The following is a 27,972-nucleotide window of genomic DNA, read 5'->3' on the forward strand; positions in this document are numbered from 1 at the left end:
AAAAGAAAAATTGTTTGTTTTAATCCCAAATTTCCAAACTGTTTTAAGATATTTTCAGTTAACACTCGCCATGGAACTTCCAATTTTCCATATAAAAACTTTTGCACAAATTGTATCCTAAAAGCAGCTTTTCTGCTTGTCAAGTGAACCAAACCTTGACCTCCTAGTTCTTTTGATAAATATAAAATATTCTGTGGTATCCAATGCAATTTATTCCAAAAGAAATTAACAAGCTTTCTCTGAATTTTTATTAATAAATCAGCTGGAGGTTCTAAAACTGCTAATTTATGCCACAATATAGAGGCTACCAAATTATTAATAATCAAAGCTCTACCTCTATATGATAGACATGAGTGAAGCCATTTCCATTTTTTCAATTTTCCATCAACCATTTCTTCAATCCCATTCCAATTTTTTTCCTCTATAGAATCATTCCCTAAAAAAACACCCAAATATTTAAACCCTTCACTAACCCAGTTTAGACCACCTGGTAACATAGGTTTTTCATCTCTCCAATCTCCTACTATCAGACCTGAACTCTTTTTCCAATTAACTTTGGCAGATGAAATTTTACCAAATTCATTTACTATTAAGGTTGTTTTCTCAACATCGTTTTGACTTTTAATGATAACAAGGACATCATCTGCATAAGCAGAAGTACACACAGGTTTAAAATTATCATCAATATTTAACCCTATCAATTCACTACGTAATCTATTCAATAAAGGCTCAATGGCTAAAGTATATAACATTCCTGATAAGGAGCACCCTTGTCTTATTCCCCTATTTACATTAAACGGTGCACTTAAGCCACCATTGACCTTCAACATACTCTGAATACCTCCATAAAGAACTTTAATCCTATTTAAAAAAACAGAAGAAAAATTAAAAGCTTCCATTGTTCTCCATAAATATTCGTGTTCAACTCGATCAAAAGCCTTCTCTTGATCCATTGAAAAAAGGCCAAAATTAAAACCAAATAATTTAGAAGTATGAATTAAATCTCTTATAAAATGTATGTTATCAAAAATCGACCTACCCGGAACACAATAGGACTGATCACTATGTATTATATAATTCATTGCATTCTTTAATCTATTTGCTAAGGTTTTAGACAGAGCTTTATTGTCAGCGCATAACAAAGCAACAGGTCTCCAATTTGCAATATCTCTCAAATCCCCTTTTTTTGGTAACAAAGTCAACACTGCTCTTCTGCAGCTCAAAGGGAGTTGCTCTTTAATAAAACTTTCATTAAAAACTGCCAACATATCTGAACCTATAATACTCCAAAAGGTTTTATAAAATTCTATAGGGATTCCGTCAATTCCTGGAGCCTTACCACTGGCCATACTCATCACGGCTGAATGTAGTTCAAATAAGTTCAATGGTTGTTCAAGTGCAGCATTTATTTCAGCTGGTACTTCTGAAAGACCTTCAAAAAACTTTTGTGTAATATTTAGATTTTCTTGATACTCAGAAGCATATAAATCTGAATAAAAATCAATCGCTCTCTTCCGTATTTCAGCAGGCTCTGTCAAAACCTTTCCATTATTATCTAACAATGAATGAATTATTCTACTTTGTCCGTTTTTTTTTTCAAGACTAAAAAAAAAACTGGTTGATGTGTCCATCTCATTAAAATTTTGAAACCGTGACCTTATAAGTGATCCTTGTCCTTTAATTCCAAGAAGTTCTCCTAAAAAATCTTTTTTCTTTTTGATAGATTGTAAAAGGGTTTGATCTCGAGTTGAATCACTTAACACTTGAAGTTTTATTATATCATATTCGACTTCTTCTATTAATTTAGCAGTATTTCTGGAAGTATTAAGAGTATATTGTTTACAAAATTGTTGAATATTAATTTTCCCCACATCCCACCATTGCTGAATTGATTCAAAATTCTTTATATTAATTTTCCAGTTATTCCAAAAATGCATAAAACTTTTCTTAAAAAAATTATCATTTAGTAAGGAAACATTTAAATGCCAGTATGCACTTTTTATTTTAATTGAATTTATAAAAACCACTCCACATACTAAACCATGATCTGAGAAACTAACTGGAGAGATAGCACATGATTTAAAAATCTGTAAATGATGTTTATAACAGTAAATTCTATCAATTCTAGCCATAGAGATATAATTTTCTCTGTAATGGGTCCAAGAATATTGTCTAAAATCTCTATGTTTCTCACGCCACACATCTGCTAAATCAAAGGCTTCAACAATACTTATTAACTTATTTCTTGAAGCCATATGTGGTTCAACGTGATTTCGGTCTAAATTATTTGTTGTGCAATTAAAATCTCCAGCTAAAAAAAGAAATTCTTCAGAGTTACATCCTTCTAAAGTATCAATTAATTTTTCTAAAAAAATCATTCTTTCTCTTGCAATAACAGGAGCGTATACATTAATGAAGATAATTTTTTTTCCTTCATATCTTGCAGTAACTTTAATTAACCTACCAACTACAATTTCCTCCACTTCATAAGACAAAGGTGAAAATGATCTTGAAAAAAGAATGGCCACACCAGCACTGGTAGAGCTTTTATGACTCATTATAATAGTGCCATCCCATTCTTTATGCCAATCAACCTCATTATTAATACATGAATGAGTTTCTTGGACAAATGAAATGTCAATATTTTTTAATTTAATTAGTTCAAAAAAAGAAGCTCTCTTTTTTATATCTCGTGCTCCATTTAAATTTAGTGAGGAAATCTTAAACTCAGCCATAATCAAGAGAGAAATGGCTATTAAGATAAAACTCACTACATAATTTTGCTTATTATTGTGATCCTTCCAAATCATCTTTTTTCATTTGTGCTTTTGTCTTTTGAACTAATTTCCTAAGACGATATATTTCAGTCTCAACAAGTCCATCTCCACCCACAATTTTCATCACGTCTCTTGCAGATTCAATAAAATTAGCTAGATTTGGAAAGAAATCTTCTACTACCACATTTCTTTTTCCTTTTGTTACTTGTAGAAACCTACGAAATTTGTCCAAATCATACTTCTCTTCCTCTCTTAATTTCAACATTGTTTGTGTAGAGATTTCTTTTTCACTATCAGATTCCGATGAATATTCCATCTCACTGCAAGCACCTGCATTAGTCATATCTTTGATTTCTATTTGTTCTTTGATGTTACTCTTTTTTGGATTTTTTTCATTATGTGCACTTTTTATTGCCTTACGCTTAGTGTTTAGCAATTCAAGATTAGGTTCTGTAATTTCCATTAATTCTTGTTCTAGAACAACATCAGCGTCTTTTGTGCCTACTGTTGTTTCCCTAATGTCATTGTTCGTCTCTGTTGCATTGGGTTGTGCAGCATTTATCGCTACTTCACTTTCATCTTGTTCGTTCTCATTTACATTGATTTCTGCTACCGAAGCATTGTTATTTTGAGTCTGAATTGTATTTGTCTCTTTTTCTTTTTCTTTCTCTGGGCAAAATCTGTGTAAATGCCCTTCTTTGTTGCAGTTGAAGCACTTCATTGTTTCAGTTGTAACGAAGATTACATAATCAAACCCATCGATCGTAAATTTGAATGAGAGATTCAGCTCTTCGTGTCCTTGCTTCAACACCATAAACACCTGTCGTTTAAACGAAACAACGTGTTTCAACAGTGGTGATTTGCATCCTACCGGGATCTTTTTAATTGCTGAAACAATTTGTCCATATCGCAACAATTCTCGTTCTAAAACGTCGTCTTTTATGAAAGGCGGAACATTTGACAACATAACTTTCCTCGCCGGATTTATCAGAGGAAAAACCATTGTATGTGCGTCTTTCACTACAATGCCTTGTTCTACAACCTTGTTCACCTTATCTATTGAATCCAAAAAAAGAACCATCGCATGATTCATTCTAGAAGCAGATCTTATGCTTTCACATCCAACTATTTGTCCGACCGCAAGGCTACATTCTTCCACAGAACAATCAACTCCGACCGGCACTTTGATTCCATGCCGTCTAGTTAGTTGCTCTAACCCTCCACTTTCCTTTACCGCGGCCATAATGGCCAAAAAGAAGCTAAAAAAAACTCAACACAATATTCCAAAGTAAATTAAGCAATAAACTAACCGTGAAAGTTGGGAAAAAACACAGTCGCTCTCACAGTCACGCTTCACCCGCTCCACAGACGCACACACATGCGCACGAGAGAGAGAGAGAGAGAGAGAGAGAGAGAGTGAGAGGGAGGCTTAACAATACCTTTATTAAACCATTGTTCTTACAATTATGATAATGAACAATCAGATAATGAAGTATCAGACATTTTATCTCCTAAAATCTCAAAATCTACCTTTCAGTTTCATCAGTGGTACAAAGAACTCCTCCTACTGACCAAATTTCAGGAAAAAATGTGCAATATACTGTACTAATTTATATTTTTTAAATTCAATCTTTATTCTAGCATTTATCACCCCTTTTGTGACCATTTCGGCATTTATTGGACCTGTACCCAACCTTTTATTTTTTCTGGTTTTCCATATTGCCAACTTAGCTGACCCTAATATGAAATTCAATAAACATTTTTTCCTCCTTCAGAAAAATTATATTTTGGACCACTAATAAAATATTGATGAGAAAAACATTCTCCAAATTCAACAAACAGTCCCTCCAACCTGAAACAATCCAAAAACAAATGACTAATTGTTTCATCCACCCCAAAAAACAAACACTCTTTTCCAACCACTGGATTAAGGTGTGCCACGTGCCTGTTTTTAGCTTTTGCCCTGTACATTAGTCTCCATTTCAAGTCTGCAGTACATTTCTCAACAGGCTGCTTATACAAAGTCCTCCAATTTGCTTTAAAACTTGTCCCAATTTTATCTAACCACCTCCAAGTCTTCACTCCTCTTAACTCGTTCTGGTGAGTGACTTTTGCAGACGTTACATATAAATCTTTCTTTTTGATGTCTTCAAACTCACTCAACTTAGGATATTCAAATGATAAAATTGAGTGTCCAGCATCTTCATGTCCATAATTAATAACAGCAGAAACTGTAATAGGTGGAAATTTTTAGTCCCCATCAAATTCTTTTGACAGCGCCTCTCTACATGTACCTGGCAGCACTGTCCACACCTCCTCCATGATTTTTGACAGAAGGCATAGAGATCGAAGGCCAGTAGCCAGTAGAGTAATCCTCTGCTGTTCTCCAGCCACCACCACTTCTTAGATCACCCAGTTTTTTTCCACCACACTATGCAAAACATTCTTTATTCTATAAGCTAAAACTTTAGATATTTTATAATCTAGACACATTTAAGATACTGGACAACAGGGGCCTCATGTATCAACGCTGTGTACGCACAAAAACTTTGCGTACGCCAGGTTTCACGCTCAGAATCGCTCACGCTTGGATTTACTAATGATGAAATGAATGTGGGAATGTGCGCAGCTCCACGCCAGCCTTATGCCTGGCATACGCACATTTTTTGTGCATGTCTGTTTTATTTCCATTGGCGACTCCTAAAGGCAGTTGTGTTAAATTACATTATACAAAGTGTCTTTGAGCCGTGCAATGGCAGCTGTATAAGACGGGTTCATCTTGCAGGTATATAAGGTTTCCATACCATACAGTTGACCAGCCAAACATTAAAGTGCAATTTGCAGCGATCGCTGGTTTTCCCAATGTTATTTCTATAAAGGCACCATCTGAAGAAGAATTTGCATACGTGAATCAGAAACATTTCCATTCAATAAATGTGCAAATAAAATATGATGCACAGACTTATTAATGATTCCTACTAGTCCTTCTCGTGATAAATAGTAGGCAAAATCTGACATGTAGCTGGGGGGAAAAAAAGAATGAGCACATCAGACGCTGGATTCGAACCGAGTTCATGCTCGAACGTGTCATAACATGTTGATGTGCATTTTACGTGCTGCGCCACTCAGACTGTTAAGATTACTACAACATTTTGCACCTATACATCGCACTATTTCTTTTTTAAATCCACGATGTTCAGACTCAACTGTGTTAACCGCATCAGCTAAACTTTCCCACTCTATTTTTCTCTTTTGTTGTTAATACCGTAAGACAAACTTGCAAATAACACAGTTTTTCTCCGGTCTACCTCCGAAACCAGCACCTCCAAATCACATTCTGTTCAAAGTTTCTCTTCTTGCTTGCTTTTGCCATTGCTTTTTCGTTGGGTTTTGCCAAAGTAAAGTAATTAGCATATTCATACGAGGGAGGAGGCAGGGAGGGGTTTTGCGCATCTTTGTCCATGTACAAAGAATATGCATGGGATTCGGTGTTCATACATAAGGCCCCTGTACTTTAACAAACCAAGATCTCCACTTTTTGGTAGCAGAGATAACACAGCCCTCTGACAACTAATTGGTAAACAACCTCTTTTAAAACATTCACAAAATACTTTATACAAATCTTCACCTAAATTATTCCAACAAACTAAACCTTCCAGTCCTGGTGACTTTCCTGTGGCAAGCTGTTGTACAGCCTTCGAAAGTTCATTAAAAGAAATCATTACTTCCAATGAGTTCTTGTCTTCAAGTCTTAATTGTGGAAGATCTTTTAACAACAGGTCTGTACAACCAGCATCACCGTCCACCTTTCCAAAAAGTTCATTATAAAAATCAATACTAATCCTTCTCATTTCAACTGGATCTGAAGTAATTGTTCCATTTTTTTTCTTCTTTTTGCTTTGCTTTGCTTTGCTTCTTTTACGTTCAAGTCCAAAAAAATAAGCAATTGGAGCATCCATTTCTTTAATTGAAGATTTCCTATAGCTCCCACAAGTGCTCCTTTAACTCTTTTTTTTCCAATAGTGACTTCAGTTCAGTTCTCACTCACTCATTTTCTTGTCAGTTGAGTCCCTTTATTAATCCGGGGTCGCCACAGCAAAATGAACCGGCAACTTATCCAGCACATTTTTACGCAGCGGATGCCCTTCCAGCCGCAACCCATCTCTGGGAAACATTCATACACACACACACACTCATACACTACGGACAATTTAGCCAACCCCATTCACCTATACCGCATGTCTTTGGACTGTGGGGGACACCGGAGCACCCAGAGAAAACCCATGCGAACGCAGGGAGAACATGCAAACTCCACACAGAAACGCCAACTGACCAAGCCGAGGCTCGAACCTGCGACCCAGCGACCTTCTTGCTGTGAGGCGACAGCACTACTGCGCCACTGTATTGCCCTCAATTCAGTTCTCTTTCTTTTTAAAACATTAAAAGAATCACATCAACCTCAATTAATATTTTTCTAGTTCAATGATCTCATTCTCCAATTTCTTTATATTATTTTTCACAATAAACGTGGCATTGTGAGAAAATTGTTGACAAAAAAATTTAATCTGCGCTTTTCCCACTTCCTAACCTTGAGTTAGATTTTCAAAATCATTCTTCTTTTGCCTCCAAATTTCCCAAAATTCACAAAAAAATGATAAAAATCTTTATCCTGTAATAGTTTTACATTAAAATGCCATTCAAATTTTGGCTTACTATATTGTAATCTAACGTCACCAAATGATGGTCTGAAAAAGCATTTGAAAAAATATTGGCATTAATGACTTAAAAAAAAAAAATCAGATTTTTTTATATAAAACCTATCCAATCTAGCTCCCATCACAAAACAATCTACTATCTTTACCCATGTATATTGCTTCACTAATGTTTTTCTACTACTCCATACATTTATTAAATGCAACCCATTTACAATGTCAAGAAGTAATTCACTAGACTTTGGATAGGACTCTTCTCCATTTCTATCCAATAAAAAGTTTGTTGTGCAGTTCCAGTCATCTAATTTTCTAAATGTTATTTCATGATTTGCTCCTATATTTGGGACATAAACATTAACAAAAATGAATTTAATATTTCATATTTCGGCCAGAAACAATAAAACTCAACTTTTTTCTATTTCTTTTGTCATATTTAAATCTAGTGATTCAGAGAAAAGAATTGCAACACCCATACTAAAATTTGTACCATGACTTAAACTACATTCTCTTTCCCACCCTCTATACCAATCAACAATATCATTACTATCAGAATGTGTTTCTTGTAAAAAGACTTTAACTTTTACTTCATTTAGTTTTATAACCTCCAAAACCATTTCTCTTTTAACCCTATCTCTTCCCCCATTTATGTTTAAGGATCCTACTCTGACATCCTCTATAACAGGATTCCAGAAAAGGTAATAGATATATAGTGAGAAGAATCACCCATAGTGCTTTACTCATCCTACTATAAGCCAAGGTTACTTGAATTTCCTTTTTTTAGGAGTTTTTCCCTTCCTAATTCTCGTTATAAACTTTCTTAATCTAAACCATTTTTGCTTGTTTTTTTGTCTTCTCCAACCTTTTTATTCAATGCAAAACAGACCATTCAAATTTATTTAGATGCGCAAAGTAGTCTTTTACCTCAACTATTCTACCAAACGTTTCATCCAAGAATTTATAAATTTCTTCTAATGAATAAGACTCGTCACAACCCATCTGTGATAAACTTGACAAATCTGAAATGACCGACAAAGCATCATCATCATTTCCTTCCTCTCCTTCCACGTCCTCCATTCTTATTTGTCTATGCAATGAAATCACTGTTTCTCCAGTGTCAACAAGCATCACTTCATTGGCATTCCCTGTAATTGTCACCTGCCCTGCATTTCCCACCAACACTTTTTCTTGGATCATTTTTATTTCTTTGTTAACTTTTATTGTCAACCCAAATATTTCCACTGCAGGCCTAACCTCATTCTCAACGTTAGCATTGTCTGACATTTCCTCCCCGTGATCGATCTGATTCTTACCTGTTTCTTCCACATTGTCTTGGTAATACTAACGGTTGAACGATAATGAAAGCTCCACTTACCACTATTCCGCTTTCTACCAACCGATTGACCAGCTGCTCCTCCATCAAAAATACTACCACTGCCTTATTCATCCTGGTCACTGAAACGATATTGTCATGTCCAACTCGTTCAGCTACTTCCAGCAAAACATTACTCTACTCTATAAGGTTACTCTAGCAGCTTGCACGATGCATCTAATGCTGTGCTGGAGTGACAGAGATGACACTCGCACATCCACGTGCGATGCCGTCCCTTTACTAGCCACTTGGACAAAAAACTCTCAGCAAGTTAATCAAAACTTACTCTCAAACTCACGTCTACAGTAAATACAATATATGTATGTATATATATATATATATATATATATATATATATATATATATATATATATATATATATATATATATATATATATATATATAAATCAATATTACTCAAGGAAAAAGTTAAAAAACAACACCGCAACACCTCTCCCACTTCAAACCGGAAATTAGATGTGAGAGGGGGAGAGAGAGAGAGAGAGAGAGAGAGAGAGAGAGATAGAGCAACAAAAACGCACCTTTGGAGCCTGGGGCCAGCACCGCTCGTTTTATGGCATATGTTTTGAGGCATCTTTCAAAGGTATCGTCCCACAAAGCCACTATTCCATCCTTTCCACCAGTCACGAAACCCTTAACAACAAGATATTCAAAATCACATTTCTGGAGCAACTTCCTCTTGTTTCCAGCTGCATGTGTTATCACCTTCTCCAACGCGTGCATGCTGAAAACAGGCCCGTCGTGAGCTTTGACGGTCTTCACCAAGAACATGTCCCTCCAGATGCAGATGTCTCCAGTGCAGGTTCCAGAAAAGACCATTTCTTCAGTCCAGCCGTATACCGCACACATCATGGTCTCGGTTTTTCCCATGCTGCCCTTCTTCCCGATCAATCCTCCACCTGAGAACAAAAAAAGTGTGAGATGATGGCGTTTAGGTATTCACAAGCTTCACAAGAGTGACTCACTTTATAGTCTTACCTGCTCGGTGCCAAAACTTCATATGCTTCACTCCAGCGCTGATCAGCTTGTCTGGCATGTAGGGGTTGATTTTAATAACAAATATCTTATCCTTACTTCCCCTTTAAGTCAAAAAGAGAAGCTTTTATTATTAGTTTTTACAATCAGTGGGACTAACTGTCAAATTTACACAGCAAAGGTGGCACAGAAGCACTTCTGAAGTGGCATTGTGAAGGCTATTCTCCTCAGAGGGTGCATGAACGCATTCATATATACTTTGATACAATAGGCGGACACATACTATACTGCACAAAATTAAAATTCAGGACAAAAATGGATGCATATGTTTGAAAACTGAAAACGTAAATGCTTTGTAATAATTATTTATTGTGTTATTAAATAATTTAATTTGTATGAAGAAACACTAATAAAAAATTTTCTTGGCCAATACTATAGGTCTAAAAAGGTACACTTTAGTGACGACAAAATTCATTCAACAACTACATTGTTTAAATTAGGTTAGTTTTTTTCTCACTCAGACACTAAATTTTGCTCAAAAATGTATGTTCCTTTGGCTAATCCATGATTTATCAGGGATCGCCACAGCAGAATGAACCACCAACTATTCCAGCACATGTTTTATGCAGCGGATGCCCTTCCGGCTGCAATCCATACACTCTCATTCACACACACTCATAAACTTTGGACAATTTAGCTTACCCAATTCACCTACACTATGCTTTAGACTGAGTGAGAAACCGCAGCACCAAGAGAAAACCCACACAAACAAGAGAAGAACATGCAAACTCCACACAGAAATGCCAACTGACCCAGCCGGGACTCGAACTACTGACTTTCTTGCTGTACAGGCAACAGTGCTAACCACTGAACCATTGCGAACCACTGACCAACAAAGCTTGAATCTTCTGTAGTTACATTGTGTAGTAGGACCAATAGTAAAAAGGTTGCTATTTCCTAGGTTGATATGTCTAGGAACTATAGTCTCATTCTGTCGTAATAATCAAGAAACTTTGCTGCCGTACCTAGGCTGTGAAATGATATTGCTGTATGCAGCAACTGAACATAATCCCCAACTAGGTAACTAGGTAACAGTGCTATGCAACCTGTGCTAGTGCTAATTCAAACATTAAGTTCATTTAAGACTGCATAAAGTGTTTTACATCACTTTCTATTTCTATTTTAAATGCCACATTAAACACCAGATTAAACTTTTAAAATTGGAGTGTTTTATATGCATATTTTTAAAACGGCTCAAATGTTTGCTTGAACCCTTTAAACTACTGTACCAGTGTACCAAACTGTACCTGCATGGTCCATGGGGATGATGTAATGCAGAGAGTAGGTGTGGCTCTAAGACTCCACCTATGTTAACCTTTGAAGTGATAGTTCTCCCAAAACTAAAAATCCTTGTTTCATCATTTCTTCAACCTTGCAATTAATGTCACAAACCTGTTTTTTCAACCTGATCTCACGAGGAAATGTAAGTATTTTACGTTTTGTCAGTTTAGTAGTTTAGTTTGATAGTTTACAAAAATGTACGATTTTAAAAATAGGCATGGCACCCCACCCCTAACCCCAACAGTCATTGGGTGATGAGCAAATCGTACTAAATTATGCGAATTAGATCACACGTGTGAATACGAATTAGCCACTAAATCAAAAAGTTACAAATTGCTGTGAGATTGTGTTGTTTTTCACGGTATTCGTTTTTCTATAGATGTCAGTGGTTACTGGTTTCCATCATTCTTCAAAATATCTTCTTTTATGTTAAAAAAAAAACACTTCTCATGATTTATAACTAGTTTAAGGTGAGTAAACTGAGGAAATGTATATTTTTTGGGATGAACTACAACTTTAACTAAAGAGCAAACTCAACTTTAAGATAAATATACCGTTATGTTAATTGCTGCACAAACCTCAACATTAGTTAGGACATCTTCATGAAGATTTCATCTTTAAATTAATTTTTTGTCGTGTTTCTTTTCCAAATATTTTTCCAAATCAGGAAGCATTTTCTAGCCAAGCAAAAAATATATAACGTCTTGTTTTTAGATATAATAACATTGAGTTTTTCTTAAAACAAGCTAAATAATCTGCCAATGGGGTAAGCAAAATAATATAGTTTTCCTTTTGACATAAGTTTATTTTGCTTACCCCCGTGGCAGATTAGTTTGATTGTTAAAAGGAAAGCTTACCTAATTTTAATATATTATTTTCTTAAACAATACATTTTGCTTTGCTTGTCTAGAAAATGCTTCTTGATTCTTGATATCTAAAATATTTGGACTAGAAATAAGACAAAAAAATTGAAGTAAGAAAACCATTTTGAAGTGTAAAACAATAGCACACATAACTAAGATGAAAACACCATAATAATAAGATGCACTTATAACTTTTTTACCCGTAACTGTCTTGACATGGTTGTAATTGACGTGTCTTGCAGTACTGACTCCACAGTTTGCGCACTTATGATATAGTCAGCGGCAGCGCGGGGAACAGTGACTGTCTGGTCTCGCATTAGGCCCAATGCAGAGCTGGCTGAGCACTGAGCAGTGACTCTGCTGTCAGGCCCCATTTACTTCCACCCGCACAAGCAAGCTCTAGACCAGAGAAAGCCCCAGGGAGGAGACGGCTGGAGCTCTGCACTGCCTCTGAACTCAAGAGAAGCCAGACAGGGGAATACTAAACGCTTTAGACCAGAGGAGGAGGAGGAGGTATAAACACACTGAGGCCTCGCTATATTATATCAGCGGTAAACAGTAAGAGCATGTGCATTATAGTGGTTTAAGCTTGTAGTGTTTCAGATTGAGGACGACAAAGTGACCTAGTGGTTAGCACTATCACCTCACAGCAAGAAGGTCGCTGGTTCGAGTCCTGGCTGGATCAGTTGGCATTTCTTTGTGGAGTTTTCATGTTCTACCTGTGTTTGTGTGGGTTACCTATGGGTATTCTGGTTTCCTCCACAGTCCAAGCACATGTGGTATAGGTGAATTGAATAAACTAAATTGGCCCTAGTGTTTGTGTAAATGAGCGTGTATGGATGTTTTCCAGCACTGGGTTACAGCTGAAAGGGCATCTGCTGTGTAAACAAATAAATTGGCTGTTCATTTCGCTGTGGCAACCCCTGATTAATAAAGGGACTCAGATTGCATTGATATTTCAATTTGATGTTCTCTAAAGAAACTGTAAGTTGTTGATAGTACAATTCTAGGACTTACTTGGAATTCTAGGAATACTTGCATGATCAATATTTAGATTCACAGTATGGGGTTGTTAAAACCAGGGTATAAACAGAAACCAGAAAGTGAAATTCAATATCTTTTAAGACATTTTAAAGATTCTTTTTATACACATTGGTAAAACATTGGCAACAATTCAACTTACAGTATATTTACTAAATTGGCCTACTGAAACTATGATATTAGTGTGGGTGGACAGAGATTTAAAATAGACTAAGTAAATATAAATAATGTTGCAAAAACAACTGTTTTTGTGAAATTATTCTACATAAAAAGACATAACTAAAATACATAACTCTACACAACTAAAACATTAATCATAAAGAATAAAAATGCTAACTGACTCCTGTTCAGCAGGTAGCGGCCAAAAGCAGGTTGTTGCTAGATCGGATGTGGTTGCAGCAGGAAGTTAACGAGAATTAATTATATTGTTTATTAAATTTTCCATTTTTTGTATTTTATTAGCGTCTACTCCCACCCAACCCTAACCCAACCCTGGGTTTCCTCCAGGTCCTCTGGTTTCCCCCACAAGTCCAAAGACATGCGGTACAAATGAATTGGGTAAGTTAAATTGTCCGTAGTGTATGTGTGTGAATGAGAGGATATGAATGTGTTTCCCAGTGATGGATTGCCGCTAGAAGGGCATTCGCTGCGTGAAACATGTACTGGATGAGTTGGCGGTTCATTCCGCTGTGGCAACCCCGAATTAATAAAGGGACTAAGCCGAAAAGATAATAAATGAATGAATTACTTAATGTTTGGTAAAAATTATATTCATACATATTATATATTATAAAAATATCATTATTATTATTATTATTCCTTCATCATTCATTTTCTTGTTGGCTTAGTCCCTTTATTAATCCGGGGTCGCCACAGCTGAATGAACCGCCAACTTATCCAGAAAGTTTTTACGCAGCGGATGCCCTTCCAGCCGCAACCCATCTCTGGGAAACATTCACACACACATTTGCACACACACTCATAAACTACGGACAATTTAACCTACCCAATTCACCTGCACCACATGTCTTTGGACTGTGGGGGAAACCTGAGCACCCGGAGGAAACCCACATGAAGTCAATGCAAACTCCATTATTATTATTATTATTATTATTATTATTATTATATAAAAAAAATTATAATACCATACAAATTTATATTTTGTAAAATGTTTCAACACATTTCTAAACATTAAAAGTTTTAAAAACTTATTTATAATAACTGATTTAATTTTTCTTTGCATGATTACAGTAAATCATATTTTACTAGATATTTTTTAAGATATATTTTCAACTAGAAATTTTTACAGCTTAAAGTGACATTTAAAGGCTTAACTAGGTTCATCAGGTTAACTAGGCAGGTTAGGATACTTAGGCAAGTAATTGTATAACAATGGTTTGTTCTGTAGACTATAGAAAAAAAAAACTTAAAGGGGCCTTATATATATATATATATATATATATATATATATATATATATATATATATATATATATATATATATATATATAAAAGAATAAATCTGACCAGTTGAACAGAATACCACAAATTAAGGACAGGAATACTGTGGAAATTATTCTTGCAAGTAGCACTCGTTTCAAAGTATTGAAACAGCTTTATATTCTAATTTACTGCCCATTTATAATGTGACATATATGCATAGGCTGTGTATTTATATTATGAAAATTATAAATACTTAAATAGAGACTGAGCTGAAGGAAAAATAATGAATGATTACATGATATCATGAAACATTGTTTATTTTATGAAAAAAATTATGATGATTGACAATATATAAAATAATATAAATAGATAAATCTCATGGTTTCCAACAAGTCTACATTTTTAAGAAGATCCATTGTTAAGCATTGTAAATATGATGACTGAAATATATCTAGCAAATATCTGTTGCAAAATGAATAAACAAAATAACAAAACAAGAAAAGAAAAAGATCTGAAAATGTTTGTGAAATATGAAAAATACAGATCTCAATATATTGGCATATATCAAACATCAATATTGGTGTTTAAATGAACAGAACAATCAACCAAATCAATCAATCAACCGATCCTTTAGTTGCCTTAAACCACTAAGAAACACTATTCGGGGATGGTAAAGAAGGTGGTTTGATAATGTTCTCTGGGAATAATGATCATGCTGAGACAAAGATTGATAAACAGGCTAAGTGCTGTGAAGCTAATCTGCAGAAATGGACTGCTGCCAAATTAGATTTAGAGGACATAAGCATAGCAAGCAAGTTCAGCTAGGGGGAATATTTAAATTAATTAAAAAGTGCCATAACAAAATAGTAAAGAAAACTCACAGAAATTATTCGATGAAAGCCATTAACATTTTATGTGTTTGTTTTGAAATGTGAAGTTAAGATTTAAAATGACTTTTTGGCCATCTGCACTAAAACAAATAGTGTTTTCGATTGATTTCAAAATGGCAATGTCAACACAGTAGCAAAATTATTTGATCCAACAAGCCACAAAGTCTTCTCCACTCACCGAATGGTGGAGAGCTTCTCTCCTTTCCTCCATTCCCACAGGACGATGGTATGATTGTCATCCAGACCCACGGAAGCCAGTCTCTTCCCATCCGCTGCAGACACACACAAGCACACACACACACGCACACACGCACACACACACACACACACACACACACACACACACACACACACACACACACACACACACATAAATACATCACACATACATCATACAGCTCTGATTACTCTCAGCATCAGCACCATGTATAGAATGTAATGACATTACAAACACACTTGCTCTACCCTTTTATAACGACATTGCAAGTAATACAATGTGACAACTAACCAAGATATTGCTCTAATGCATATTTCAGTTGAATGGCTTCTAATGAGAATAATCGTTTCAGTTTAGGCCTGAGACATTGACAGATAGAAGTATCTGCTGTTTTGTGCTATGTCAAGAGACACTGTCTTCTACACAGTCCAGACAACTTACACACTGATTTTTTTTACTATGAACGGGAAACTTTTACAGCATTTTAGCAATTTACTAAGGCATACTTACATGGTGTAAATTCTGATGGTCAAAAGATTGTGTTCAGCCACGTGCCTTGAGCAAGTTCATTTTATAATCATTCAGAAACAGTGACATACAACATGATATTATGACCTGGCGAATTCCAAAGCAAAACCATGGACAGGAAGACATTGCTTTTAGAGCCTCTCTCTTTGTCTTTAACACTCTCTCTCTATTACATAAGAGTAACTGTTTGCTACACATATGAGTTCTTGTCGCTCCACTTCACGCCAGGCAGCTGATAAGCCTGTCAGGCTTTAAAAGTAAATCCAGGAGATTTTTATCACAAAATAAATTGATTTCCTAAAATATATTAAATACATTTATTGTACAACCATCCTGGATGTACTTTACCCTGCTTATTTCACAGGTAATTGCCACAAAACATACAAATTAGACACATAACATTGTTCTGAGCCATAATAGTTTATTAACTCTTTAATTAAACACAAAGCAGTTGATGGAGTATACGCTAACTTGATTATTTTTTGGTGAAGTGGCACCAAGCAGTTGAAAGCGCAAAGCTGACAGAAACGAAACTGGCTGAATGAAGCATAGGCAAACCTATGTTTAATTAATTCACAAGATGACACCAAATAGTCAGCAGACACATATGAATGTCAATGTAAGCATATGGATGAGTATTCACTGACACACAAGGTGATTTGAAGTTCACAGTGTTATTTAGTGGTTGTTAACTAGGAATAGCATACCTTGTGACATAATTGACGAAATCCGAATTAAGTATTTCAAACAGCAGAGTAATGATCTACAATAAGAACCGCCTGGAAGTACTTTTTCCAGCAGCCTGGAATACTTGATTCGGATTGGTCAGTCGCTACCAATAGTCCCTGAGTTACAACTCAGAACAATGTACTGTCTAATTTTTTACATTTTGTGGCAAGTATATGCGTTAGGATAAAGTACATCCAGCAGGATGAAGTACATCCAGGTCATTGATTTTGCAGAATAAAGCCCTTCAAACTAATACAACACCACTTGTGACTGAATGCTGTAAAGGTTAGTTTATGCTCCATTAAGTCGGTTTCATTTCTGTCATTTTTGCCTTTAACTAGAGAATTAATAAACTATTAAGGCTCAGAACAATGTTTACTTTCACATTTTTACAGCTTGTGACAAGTAGTCATTTAAAAAATGAGATTAAGTACATGCAGACAGTTGTTTTTACAGAATACAAACTGAAAGTCATTTAGAAAGCCATTTAGTCTTATACAACAGCTCTCCTTGTCTTTAAGAAGACTAATATGTAGCTCTGATTGAAAAGTATGCACTTTCCTTGCAATGCTAAGGTCACAGGTTTGATTCTCAGTGAAAGCATTTAAAGCATTCCTACTATGCTGTTGTAAAGATTTCTTATTCTGTTTTGGAGTTCTCCTGCAATCCAGTATGTTTACATGAATCCAAGGTCAAAAAACAACATATGCATTGCAGTACCACCTTTTCTACTGGCAGTGAATGCAAAAGTACATTTGCTTTTACCACACAGAAAATACCATTCTTTATGCATCTACATGTGTATATGTGAATCAAACCAATTTGCACCTTAGTTGCAACTAAAGGGCCCTATCATACACCCGGCGCAATGCGACGCAAGACGTGGCGCAAATGTTGTTTGCTAGTTTCAGCTTGACGCAAGTGTCGTTTTGCTGTTTTGCACCACGTTGTTTAAATGGCAAATGCATTTGAGCTCATATGTGCACCCATAGGCGTTCTGGTCTAAAAAGGAAGGCATTCTGAGGCGCACTGCTGGCGCATTGCTATTTTGAGAAACTATAATAGATTTTTCATTAGACCAAAACAAACCCGGTCTAAACTCCAGCGCAGAGTTGTGCCTCGCTTACACATTGCTTAATAGCCTACACACAAGATGTAGAGCAATACGCAAATAATTTTACATGTAAAAAAAAATTCAATATTAAGGATATATATATATATATATATATATATATATATATATATATATATATATATATATATATATATATATATATATATATATATGAATGATATAATAATAATATATATAGGATATAAATATAAAGGATTCAAATATTACAAAACATATTATTTTCTAGCCTACATAAATATGAAAAACCACTGCTTTTATGCCTTCTTCATTTCGGGAGGCTTTTTCAGTTAATTCATAACAATTTGCTTTTGTATAATGTTATTATTATTAGCAGTATTATTTATTATATCCATATTTATATTTGTTTCATTAAAACAAGCTTAGATTTGCCCACCTGCAGGTTTTAGACCATATGGGGCACAGCATGTGTTTTAAGATATAGCTCAGGTTTTTGAAAACACTTCGTTATATTTGTTCATTTATTCGTTTGCTGAAAATTAGAACTGAATTTAGAAATAGTTTTGAAACAAATTTTTGCGCTTAACAAATTAAATTAATTATTTTTAGGCTAATTCGGTGTCTGTGCATAAAGGTTTCCCTATCCACAAGAGCGAAAGTGAAAGTAGATCATTTATCTCTCATTCTTATGCGGTAGATACTCTGTTTAACTGTTTTCTCTTAGAAAACTGTTAACTATTAACTGTTTGCTTGTGAAATGCTCAGTTTTTCCAATTCCACTTACTTTACGTCATGTAAATAGCAAATGCGCTTATAGAGCAACGCAGCTGGCTCTTAAAGGGAATGGGACATGAAACTCTGATTGGTTTATTCTCAAAACACACCTATAACTCATTAAGAAAATAAACTCAACCCTTTTAGACCATGCACCACAGCGTAAAGCGGATTTTCCCATCCCTAAATTAGCAAATATGGATTCTGACATGGCCTGAATGCGTATGCGCCCTACGCTTTCCGTTTTGCTCATGGACCGTCAAAATAAAGCCCACAATGTTTGAGAGTCAAATCAGAAATTGTTCACAGTTAAGACTAGCCTACATTAAGCAAAAATGCTAATTCGTTATCTGGGTCAATCCTATATACAGTAGGTTTGTGCAAATAAAACTGTACTGATAACACATTTCAGGCAATTCAAAGTCAGTTCTTCGTTTGGTGTTAAATAACTCCATTTATCTCCACTTAAAAAAATAATAATTTGCAGACCTTTTACATTCACATAGAGCTTTATTAGACCTTACATCATACAGTTGGTCATATTTGGAAAAGCATAATAGGAGCACTTTAAATGAAAAGTAGTTTGCTTTAAATAAAAGCATCTGCAAATGCATTAATATAAGAGTGATTCAAATTTCAATGTGCAGTGAAGTGAAGTTAAATGAACATGACAGTCACTATTACATTATCTTCTGAGTGTCGAACAGCTGACCTCTTTGTAATAATAAATTAAATAGATTTATAATATATATATATATATATATATATATATATATATATATATATATATATATATATATATATATATATATATATATATATATATATATATATAATTTCCCCTTGAAGCTTCTGTTGTTTTATAACACCTAACTTACAGGTGGATTGCCTTTTTCATGACCAGACTCAAAGTACTATAGACCATTTTGCATTTTGAGGGACGTAAATAAAAACAATGGTTCCAACGTATTTCCGTTTTACATTTTCAATTCTATAGCTTCCGAAAATCCAAAAAGAGCAACATGTTGATAAATAATGTTATGATTGCTGTTTTAACATTGTTATAATTGAATTAGACATGGGAGGATAACCACTTTCAAGGTATTGGTATTCAAGGTATTATGTTCAAAGGGGAAAGTGTTTTTTTTTTTTTACGCAGACATTTAAAAAAGAATATTTTTTAGAGCAGTAATCACAATACTGTGAAACCGTGATATTTTTATCCAAGATTATCATCCCATCAGGATCTTATACTGCCCATGTCTAGATTGAATTGCCTCTTGTTACAGTTATGAAATGCAGCAGAAAATGTTCATGGGTCAATGACCCATAAACATTTGGAATTGGTCTATACTATTCCCCATTTAAATCCAGATCATGATACTAATTTAAATGGGGTAGAAAGTGTTGTTTTAGGATTTAAAATATCAGCTTAATCTTCCAGGGTCAGTGTTAATTAATTATTCACAGTCATGGTGCTGTTCTTACTATAATGCCTAAGATGTACCCTGAAAAGCCATGGCAATCAAGACTTGCCTGGAACAACTTTAGCTATGCATTTTTCTGAAAATAATTGCATTCCTAAGAATGTTAACCAGCCAGTCAGAAGGGATAATTCACAATAGACTGTTGAATCCTTTGAAAATAATACACACCGGAAGTGGTGATGCAGTCATGACCCAGCCATACACCTCATAGTATATGTAAGGGAGCATATGAAATGTGAAAATGTACCGTTTTCTTATTAGAAAAAAAATACACACTATACACTACCTGACAAAAGTCTTGTCGCCTATCCAGGTTTTAGGAACAAAAAAATAATAACTTGACTTCTAGTTGATCATTTAGTATCAGAGGTGGCTTATTTGATAGGTAAAGGCCTCTAGATTACGCTTATTTTACCAAAATAAAATATGATCATGCCTTGATTTTTTTATTATTTAATTTGGACAGTAGGGTCTGACTTATTTCTGCTTAAAAAAGTCTTGTCACTTAAGAGAAATAAAACAGTACAGTATAAAATATAAAGTAAAAAATATATACTGTATATTGCAAATGACTGCATCCATAAAGCTCTGCAATGACTTCCAGAGTTCATCAAGATCCTTTGGATTCATCTTCAATGCCTTCTCCAACAACCTTACCCCAGATATGCTCAATAATGTTCATGCCTGTTGATTGGACTGGCCAATACTGGAGCACATTGACTTTCTTTGCTTTCAGGAACTTTAATGTGGGAGCTGTAGTATTAGAAGGAGCACTATCCTGCTAAAGAATTTGCCCTCTCCTGAGGTTTTTAATGTAATGAGCAGCACAAATGTTTTGATACCTTGATGCCATCCATCCTGCAGATCTCTCACATGGCCTCATATTGAATGTAAACCAAAACCATAATTTTTCTTACACCAAAATTGACTGATTTCTGCGAGAATTTTGGGTCCATACAGGTTCCAATAGCAGTTCAGCAGTTCAGCAGATGATTCATCAGAAAAATCTACCTTCTGCCACTTTTCCAAATGATCAACTAGAAGTCGTTATTATTTTGTAGTAGGTAGTGTATAATGTTCACCAGTCAATCAGAATTGTGCATTCAACAGCCCTATAGTATAAAAAAGACTTTAATGTGACCAAGATATGTCTTAAACTACTTAGCGGTGTGCTTTCCTGAAAATAACTTCATGCTATACCAACTAATGAGAATCATGCATCCAACAGTACTACAAATATACAAGTACTAGTTCATATTTCTTACCTGAGAAGTCAAGTGCACACACACCAAACTGGTGGAATCCTTTAAGCACAGACAACGGCTTTAAAAACTCTGTTTCCCATATATGGATTGATGAATCACGGCCCACCTGAATAACACATAGACAATACGATGAGGTGATGTTGATATATAAAGTAGAGAAACATCTCTGTGCTCTATGTTTCTCTCAAAGATGAATGGTGTGTACAGTTGACTGTACCTGGCCTGTGGCTACATAGTCTTTAACAGGGTGGATGGCCAGACAGAGGATGTCATCATCATGACCCAGGTAAAAGCGCTGTGTGTTTTGCTGTCTGTTATACACTACTCCAACAGCCGCCACATGATACACAATCTCACCGGTCTGAGTGTAGAAGAGGTTACTTCTGCAATCATAACCTCTATAACTGAAACACAAAATCATGCTCACACATTAGATCAGGCTATACAGGAATGAGTCATGTAATGCAATGTATTGATGTATAGATATCACTCAGAGACCTGAATCTTTTCAATGGAATCACCAACACACTCACACCACAGTAGGTGGTGGCATTTAAATATGTTGTAATAGCATTGTTAAAAACCTTGTTTAAAAATTTGTTCAATGATGATTTTTATAGAATAAAATTTAGACCAGTATACATCGGAACAATTTTTGTAAACATATCACTTACGTTTAACTTCTGGTGTCTAAACAAAGGGTGACAATGTGAGCATGCAAAGCCAATTCGCAAAACACCATGTGTAAAAGCATAATTTATCTAAATTGTTTTGGTTTGACGCGCCACTTTGAAAAAACTGGTCAATCAACTGTTACAGGTGGGTTAGGTGAGGATTGAACCCGGGTCTCTTAAACTCAAAGCTAGGGCTTTTCCTAACTGAGCTAACCCCTCAACAGATGATCCCAAGAGCAGAAGATTAATAACGAAACATGAGGCTGTAGTTTCAGAAAAAATACACAAATAATCTTTACTTGAAAAATGGAATACAGAATACAACAAAAAAATGACTGAAGCCGAGCTTCTAGTAAACAGGCAAAACAAATCAGACACAAGGGTCAAAAAATACAACAATAAAGAGTAACTTATCTTCTCTAGAGGATCATAAGAGTACCAGACAGTAATGGCTCAAGACTGAACACACTAGCTTGAAACACATGCACTTATATAGGGCAAAACACAGGTGTTGCTAATCAAGCTTGAGTGGCGGCACACAGCAAATGGCAGGTAAGTGGTGCCATCCACTGTTCCGGAGGAAGCGTAGAAATTGGAGACTGTTTGTTTGAGAAGACAGGAGCACCTCCTTCTGGTTAGGAGGAAAAATGCAGCTTAATGGATTCTTACAGGAGCCTCTCCTCTAAGAACATCTCCCGACGTTTCTCTAGAGCTGTCTTTGGGCATGTTTAAAGTCAGTGATCAGCACTGGATCCAGAATATCCTTAGCCGGCACCCATGACCGCTCTTCTGGGCCATATCCCTCCCAGTCAACAATTTATTGCACTTTCCCAAAGACCACATGAGAATCCAGAAGCCTGCGTACCTTGTAAGCTGGTCTACCCTTAATGATCTGGGGTTTTGGTATGGGCTTGCTGGCTGGAGAAAGAGAGGAACATACAACAGGTTTTAATTTGGAAATATGAAATGTGGGGTGAACCCTCATGGACCTGGGCTGGAGCAGCCGATACAGGATTTATCTTTCTGAGGATGTGAAATGGACTCTACCCGAAGAGGAAGATCCCTGGTTGAAAGCCACACTCTCTGACCTGGCCAAAATGTGGGCCCTGGCCTTCTGCACGTATTTGCCTGTCTCTGCTGTTGTTGGGTGGCTTTTAGTAAACCTACTCAAGCTCTCTGCCATGATCGTCTGCATCAGCGAACAAGTTGTAAAGCAGCTGGGACACTGACTTCTGGTTTCTGTCCTGGAAACACAAGGGGAAGGAAACCATACTGGCACTCAAAAGAAGACATTCCCAAAGAAGAGTGGTAAAGGGTGTTATGTGCAAACTCAGCCCAGACCAACCGAGAGGTCCAATTGATCTAATTTTCTGAAATCAAACATCTCAGAGACCTTTCAATCTCTTGGTCTATCCTTTCTGTCTGACCAATAGATTGGGGATAAAAGTCAGATGAAAGGCTAATGGAGGACCCAATGAGCCGGCCAAATTCCTTCCAGAACCTGGATATGAACTGTGGCCTTCGGTCGGGGACCATGTCTCGCGGAAAGCCATGGATCCTAAACACATTCTGCATGAGAAGCCCTGCTGTCTGACTTGCTGTCGGGAGTTTGGGCAATGGAAGTAAATTACATACCTTGGAATCTGTCCACCCCCACCAGAATGATTGTATTACCTTTGGACTCTGGTAGGCCCGTAACAAAGTCCAATGATATGTGCGTCCATGGGTGTTTAGGAATAGGCAGTGGGTGCAGCAGGCCTTGAGGTCTGGTTCTTGGTTCCTTGTTCTATGCACAAATATAGCAAGCAGCAACAAAGTTTCGGAAATCTTTCTGCAGCTTTGGCCACCAAAATTACTTCTGGATGAGCTTGTGGATTCTAGTAGCCCAAGGGTGGCCCGATTGGAGGGAAGCATGAGCCCACAGCAACACTTCAGAGCGTAGATAGTTAGGTACAAAGAGACGCCCAAGAGGGCTATTACCTGGCACTGTCTTTTGCTGTGCTCTTGTGACAGTCTCTTCAATTCCCCACTGGATTGCACCAACCACTCTAGAGGTAGGTAAAATGAGATCTGGTGTGGCATTGTTCTTTAGTGACCCGAACTGCCTTGAGAGTGCATCTGGCTTTGAATTCTTTGAGCCTGGAAGATAAGAGAGAGTAAAGTCAAAAGAAAAGGGCCCAGCGAGCTTGTCTGGAGTTTAACCTCTTAGCCTCTCTAATGTAGGTGAGGTTTTTGTGGTCTGTCAAGATAAGAAATGGATGTTTGACCCCCTCCAACCAGTGTCTCCACTCCTCTAATGCCACCTTGCCAAAAGCTCACGATTCCCAATGTCGTAGCTCCTCTGTGCTGGTGTAAGCCTGTGAGAAAGATAAGCACATGGGTGAAGCGTGTTGCCGGTCTTACTTCTTTGAGAAAGGACTGCTCCTATGCCTATGTCAGAAGCATCCACCTCCACTACAACAGGAAGCTCTGGATCCAGAAGAGCTAAAATGGGAGCAGATGTGAAGAGAACCTTCATTCTGTTGAAAGCCTTATTGGTCGTCTCAGTCCACACAAATGACTTTGCAGTCTTCTTGGTAAAGGCAGTGATGGGTTCTGCAATGGTACTAAAGCCTTTAATAAATCTTCGATAAAAATTGGCAAACCCCCAAAATCGTTGGACCTCCTTAACTGAACATGGTTGTGGCCAATCCAGTACTGCCTTGATCTTGCCAGGATCCATCTAAAGCTACATTTGGTTACTATGTACCCAAGAAATGACACTTTGCAGACATGGAATTCATTCTTCTCCAGCTTAATGAACAGCCTGTGTCTCAACAACTGGGAGAGGACCTGCTGGACATGTTGTACATGATCTTGATAGTTACTTGAACAAGTAACATCCAAGTCAACGAAAACAAATTTGTTCAATAGCTCCCTGAGGACATCATTAATGAATGCCTGGAAGACGGCTGGGGCATTTACAAGACCAAAAGGCATTACCTGATGTTCATAGTGGCCTGTTGGAGTGTTAAAAGCGGTCTTTCACTCATCTTCTTCCTTGAACCTGACCAGATGGTAGGCATTTCTGAGGTCCAACTTTGTGAAGATAGTGGCGCCCTGCAGTATCTCAAAAGCAGTATTCATGAGGGGTAATGGGTAGCGATTCTTAATGGTGATGTGATTCAAACCACTATAATCAATACAGGGTCGCAGACTCCCATCTTTCTTGGAAACAAAAAAATTCTGCTCCTGCAGGTGAGGTTGAAGTGCAAATGAATCCACTATCTAGGGCCACATTCAGGTATTTCTCCATGGCAGTTCTTTCAGGGATGGAGAGTACACTCTTCCTTGAGGCGTGGATGCTCCAGGTACAAGCTCAATAGAACAATCATAAGCACCATGCGGGGGTATTGATGTAGTCTGAGATATACTGAAGACTTCACTGAGTTCCATGTATTCTAGGGGAACTCAGGACAGACATGGAGAAACCTCAGGTAGGTCTGGAAAAGGGGCTGGGGACTTGATAGTTAATTGCTTGAGCTTGAATGTAACTCATACTTCAGTGGTGGATATAGTTATAGTGTGGGCTGAAAGGGATCAGGAGGAATCGGGCTGAGATCCAAGAAATGTTTCCAGTGGCTCAAGAGAATGGTAAAAGGAAAAATCAGAAAAACAGCAGTTAGTACCCAAACTCTTTACACAACATCTGAACCAGTCTAAAAAAGGGTTGTGATGGAATAACCAAAGGAAACCAAAAACTAAATGGTGTTCTGGTGAATGGATCAAAAAGAATTGTATCACTTAACTGTGTGCCCCTATCTTTAACTGGGGAGAAATGTGGTGCAGTGACTAATCTGTCCTGAACCAAGAGGTTTGCCGTCTAGTGCTGCGATGGTGAGTGGTCTCTAGAGGACTATGGTTCTAATACCCAGCTCACTGGCCACGTTGATATACATAAAATTACCAGCAGCCCCAGAAACAGTGAAGGTACACAGATGGTGTAGTTGGTTGCCTTGGGTGATAGTGGCTCAAATGGACACTCCAGAAGTGCTAGCACAGGGGGAAGTATCTACTCTCACCTGGGTCCCCCTCTCCCTGGATGAGAGCTGGCCTTTCCCTTCAGTACAGGGCAAGTGGAGCGGAAGTGGTCTGGCTCTCCACAGTAGAGACAGTGTCGCTCCCCCATTCGCTGATCCCGTTCGGTCTGGGTCAATCTAGTTCTCCCCAATTCCATTGGTTCCTCAAGATCATTGAGTTGAAGGGGTTGAGTGATGGTGCTAGAAGGTACATAGGGATCAAAAAACCTGGTCTCTCTACCTCGTTCCTGTTGTTGTTCCCTCGAATGAACTCGAGGGAATGTACTGTTGTTGTACTCGAATGGCAACATCAATGAGAGACTCAACATCTGGTGCAGGATCTCTAAAAGCCAGTTTACCCTTTAGAGGTACCTTCAGAGGACAAACCATGGTGAAAAGTTGCTTTCAGTGCTTGCTGAACCCATCCACTTTCTGAGGCCAGGGTTCTAAACTCGATAGAAAATTCTGCAACACTCTTCTCACCCTGAGAAAGTTGAAGTAGACGATAACACATCTCCTTTACTGGCTGGATGGTGGAAGACCTTTTTCATCTCTGCAATGAAACTGGCTCTGTTATTAGTAAGGGGAGATCTCTGGTCCCATAACAATGTAGCCCATATCAAAGTTGTGGCCGTAAGTAGAGTGATAATATAAGCTACCTTACTGTTCTTTATAGGAAAGCTGTGGGGTTGCAATTAAAAGGCTAGCGTGGACTGGGTGACAAATCCTCGACACCTCTCTGGGTCTCCATCAAATCTCTCTGGTGCTGGTAACTTGGATTCAGATAAATTAACAAAAACTGCTGGTGGAGCAAGTACTGGTTGGCCTGGTTGGGAAGTTGGAGGTTGAAGATTTTTAGTAGCTGGAGGATTTCAGTAACAATCTGCTCATGCTTCTGGATAGTGGTCGCTTGATCAGACAAGGCAGACAGAATACCCTCAACATTGGAAGGTGGTGAAACTTCTCCTGGTGGGTTCACTTCCATGGTTCAGTCTCGCAGATGAGGTGAGCTGGGGTTTTTCCCAACTGAACTAACCCCTTAACAGATGAACCCAAGAGCAGAAGAAGAAGCTTGAGGCTGTAGTTTCAGAAAAAATAAACAAATGATCTTTACTTGAAAAATGGAATACAAAGTACAACAAAAATGACTGAAGACGAACTTTTAAAAAAATAGGCAAAAAAGTAAAGATAAATCAGACACAAGGGTCAAAAAACAACAATAAAGAGTAAAGTATCTTCTCTAGAGGATCAGGAGAACACCAGGCAGTAATGGCTCAAGACTGAACACACTAGCTTAGGGAAAAACACAGGTGTTGCTAATCAAGCTTGAGTGGTGGCACACAGCAGATGGCGGAAGCATAGAAATTGGATACTGTTTGTTTGAGAAGACAGTAGCACCTCTTTCTGGTTAGGATGAAAAATGCAGCTTAAAGGATTCTTACACCAATGTGATTGGCACTTTTGATCATGTGATTTAAGATGTCATTTCATAATTTAGTTAAATACTGTGTATCTTTTGCAACTACTGTCACTCAGTGTTATAAATATTCTTAACAAAAAGATCATTCTAGAAGAAAACAACAGGTCATTTTGCTTTTGCTCCTTGTAACGTGGTATCCAGTTTTTGCACAAACAATTCGTTAACTATATATGCTTGGGAATGGATGTTTACTCCAGAAAATCTTAAACACTGTCAGTGTGGTTTTGAGATTCTTT

The 27,972-nt window shown here is 37.0% G+C and overlaps 1 protein-coding gene across 13 annotated transcripts in view; it reads right to left on the reverse strand.

Annotated features, from left to right (window-relative positions):
• eml5 (EMAP like 5) overlaps window positions 1-27,972 on the reverse strand; it is a 247,936-nt gene that overhangs the window by 97,563 nt on the left and 122,401 nt on the right. For all 13 annotated transcript variants that reach the window (XR_015513746.1, XR_015513744.1, XR_015513745.1 and 10 more), the window contains 6 exons: window positions 21,742-21,928; window positions 21,525-21,630; window positions 15,610-15,703; window positions 9,858-9,958; window positions 9,585-9,778; window positions 9,401-9,512 (listed from right to left, as the gene is read on the reverse strand). Coding sequence is in view for 4 of the 13 variants with exons in the window: in XM_087290991.1 (XP_087147117.1) it covers window positions 9,401-9,512; window positions 9,585-9,778; window positions 9,858-9,958; window positions 15,610-15,703; window positions 21,525-21,630; window positions 21,742-21,928 (794 nt within the window). In the remaining 9 variants the exon portion in view is untranslated. The remainder of the gene's footprint in view (window positions 1-9,400; window positions 9,513-9,584; window positions 9,779-9,857; window positions 9,959-15,609; window positions 15,704-21,524; window positions 21,631-21,741; window positions 21,929-27,972) is intronic.

This window comes from Danio rerio, chromosome 17 (genome assembly GCF_052040795.2).
Source record: "Danio rerio strain M-AB ecotype USA chromosome 17, GRCz13ab, whole genome shotgun sequence".
NCBI classification, from domain to species: domain Eukaryota; kingdom Metazoa; phylum Chordata; class Actinopteri; order Cypriniformes; family Danionidae; genus Danio; species Danio rerio.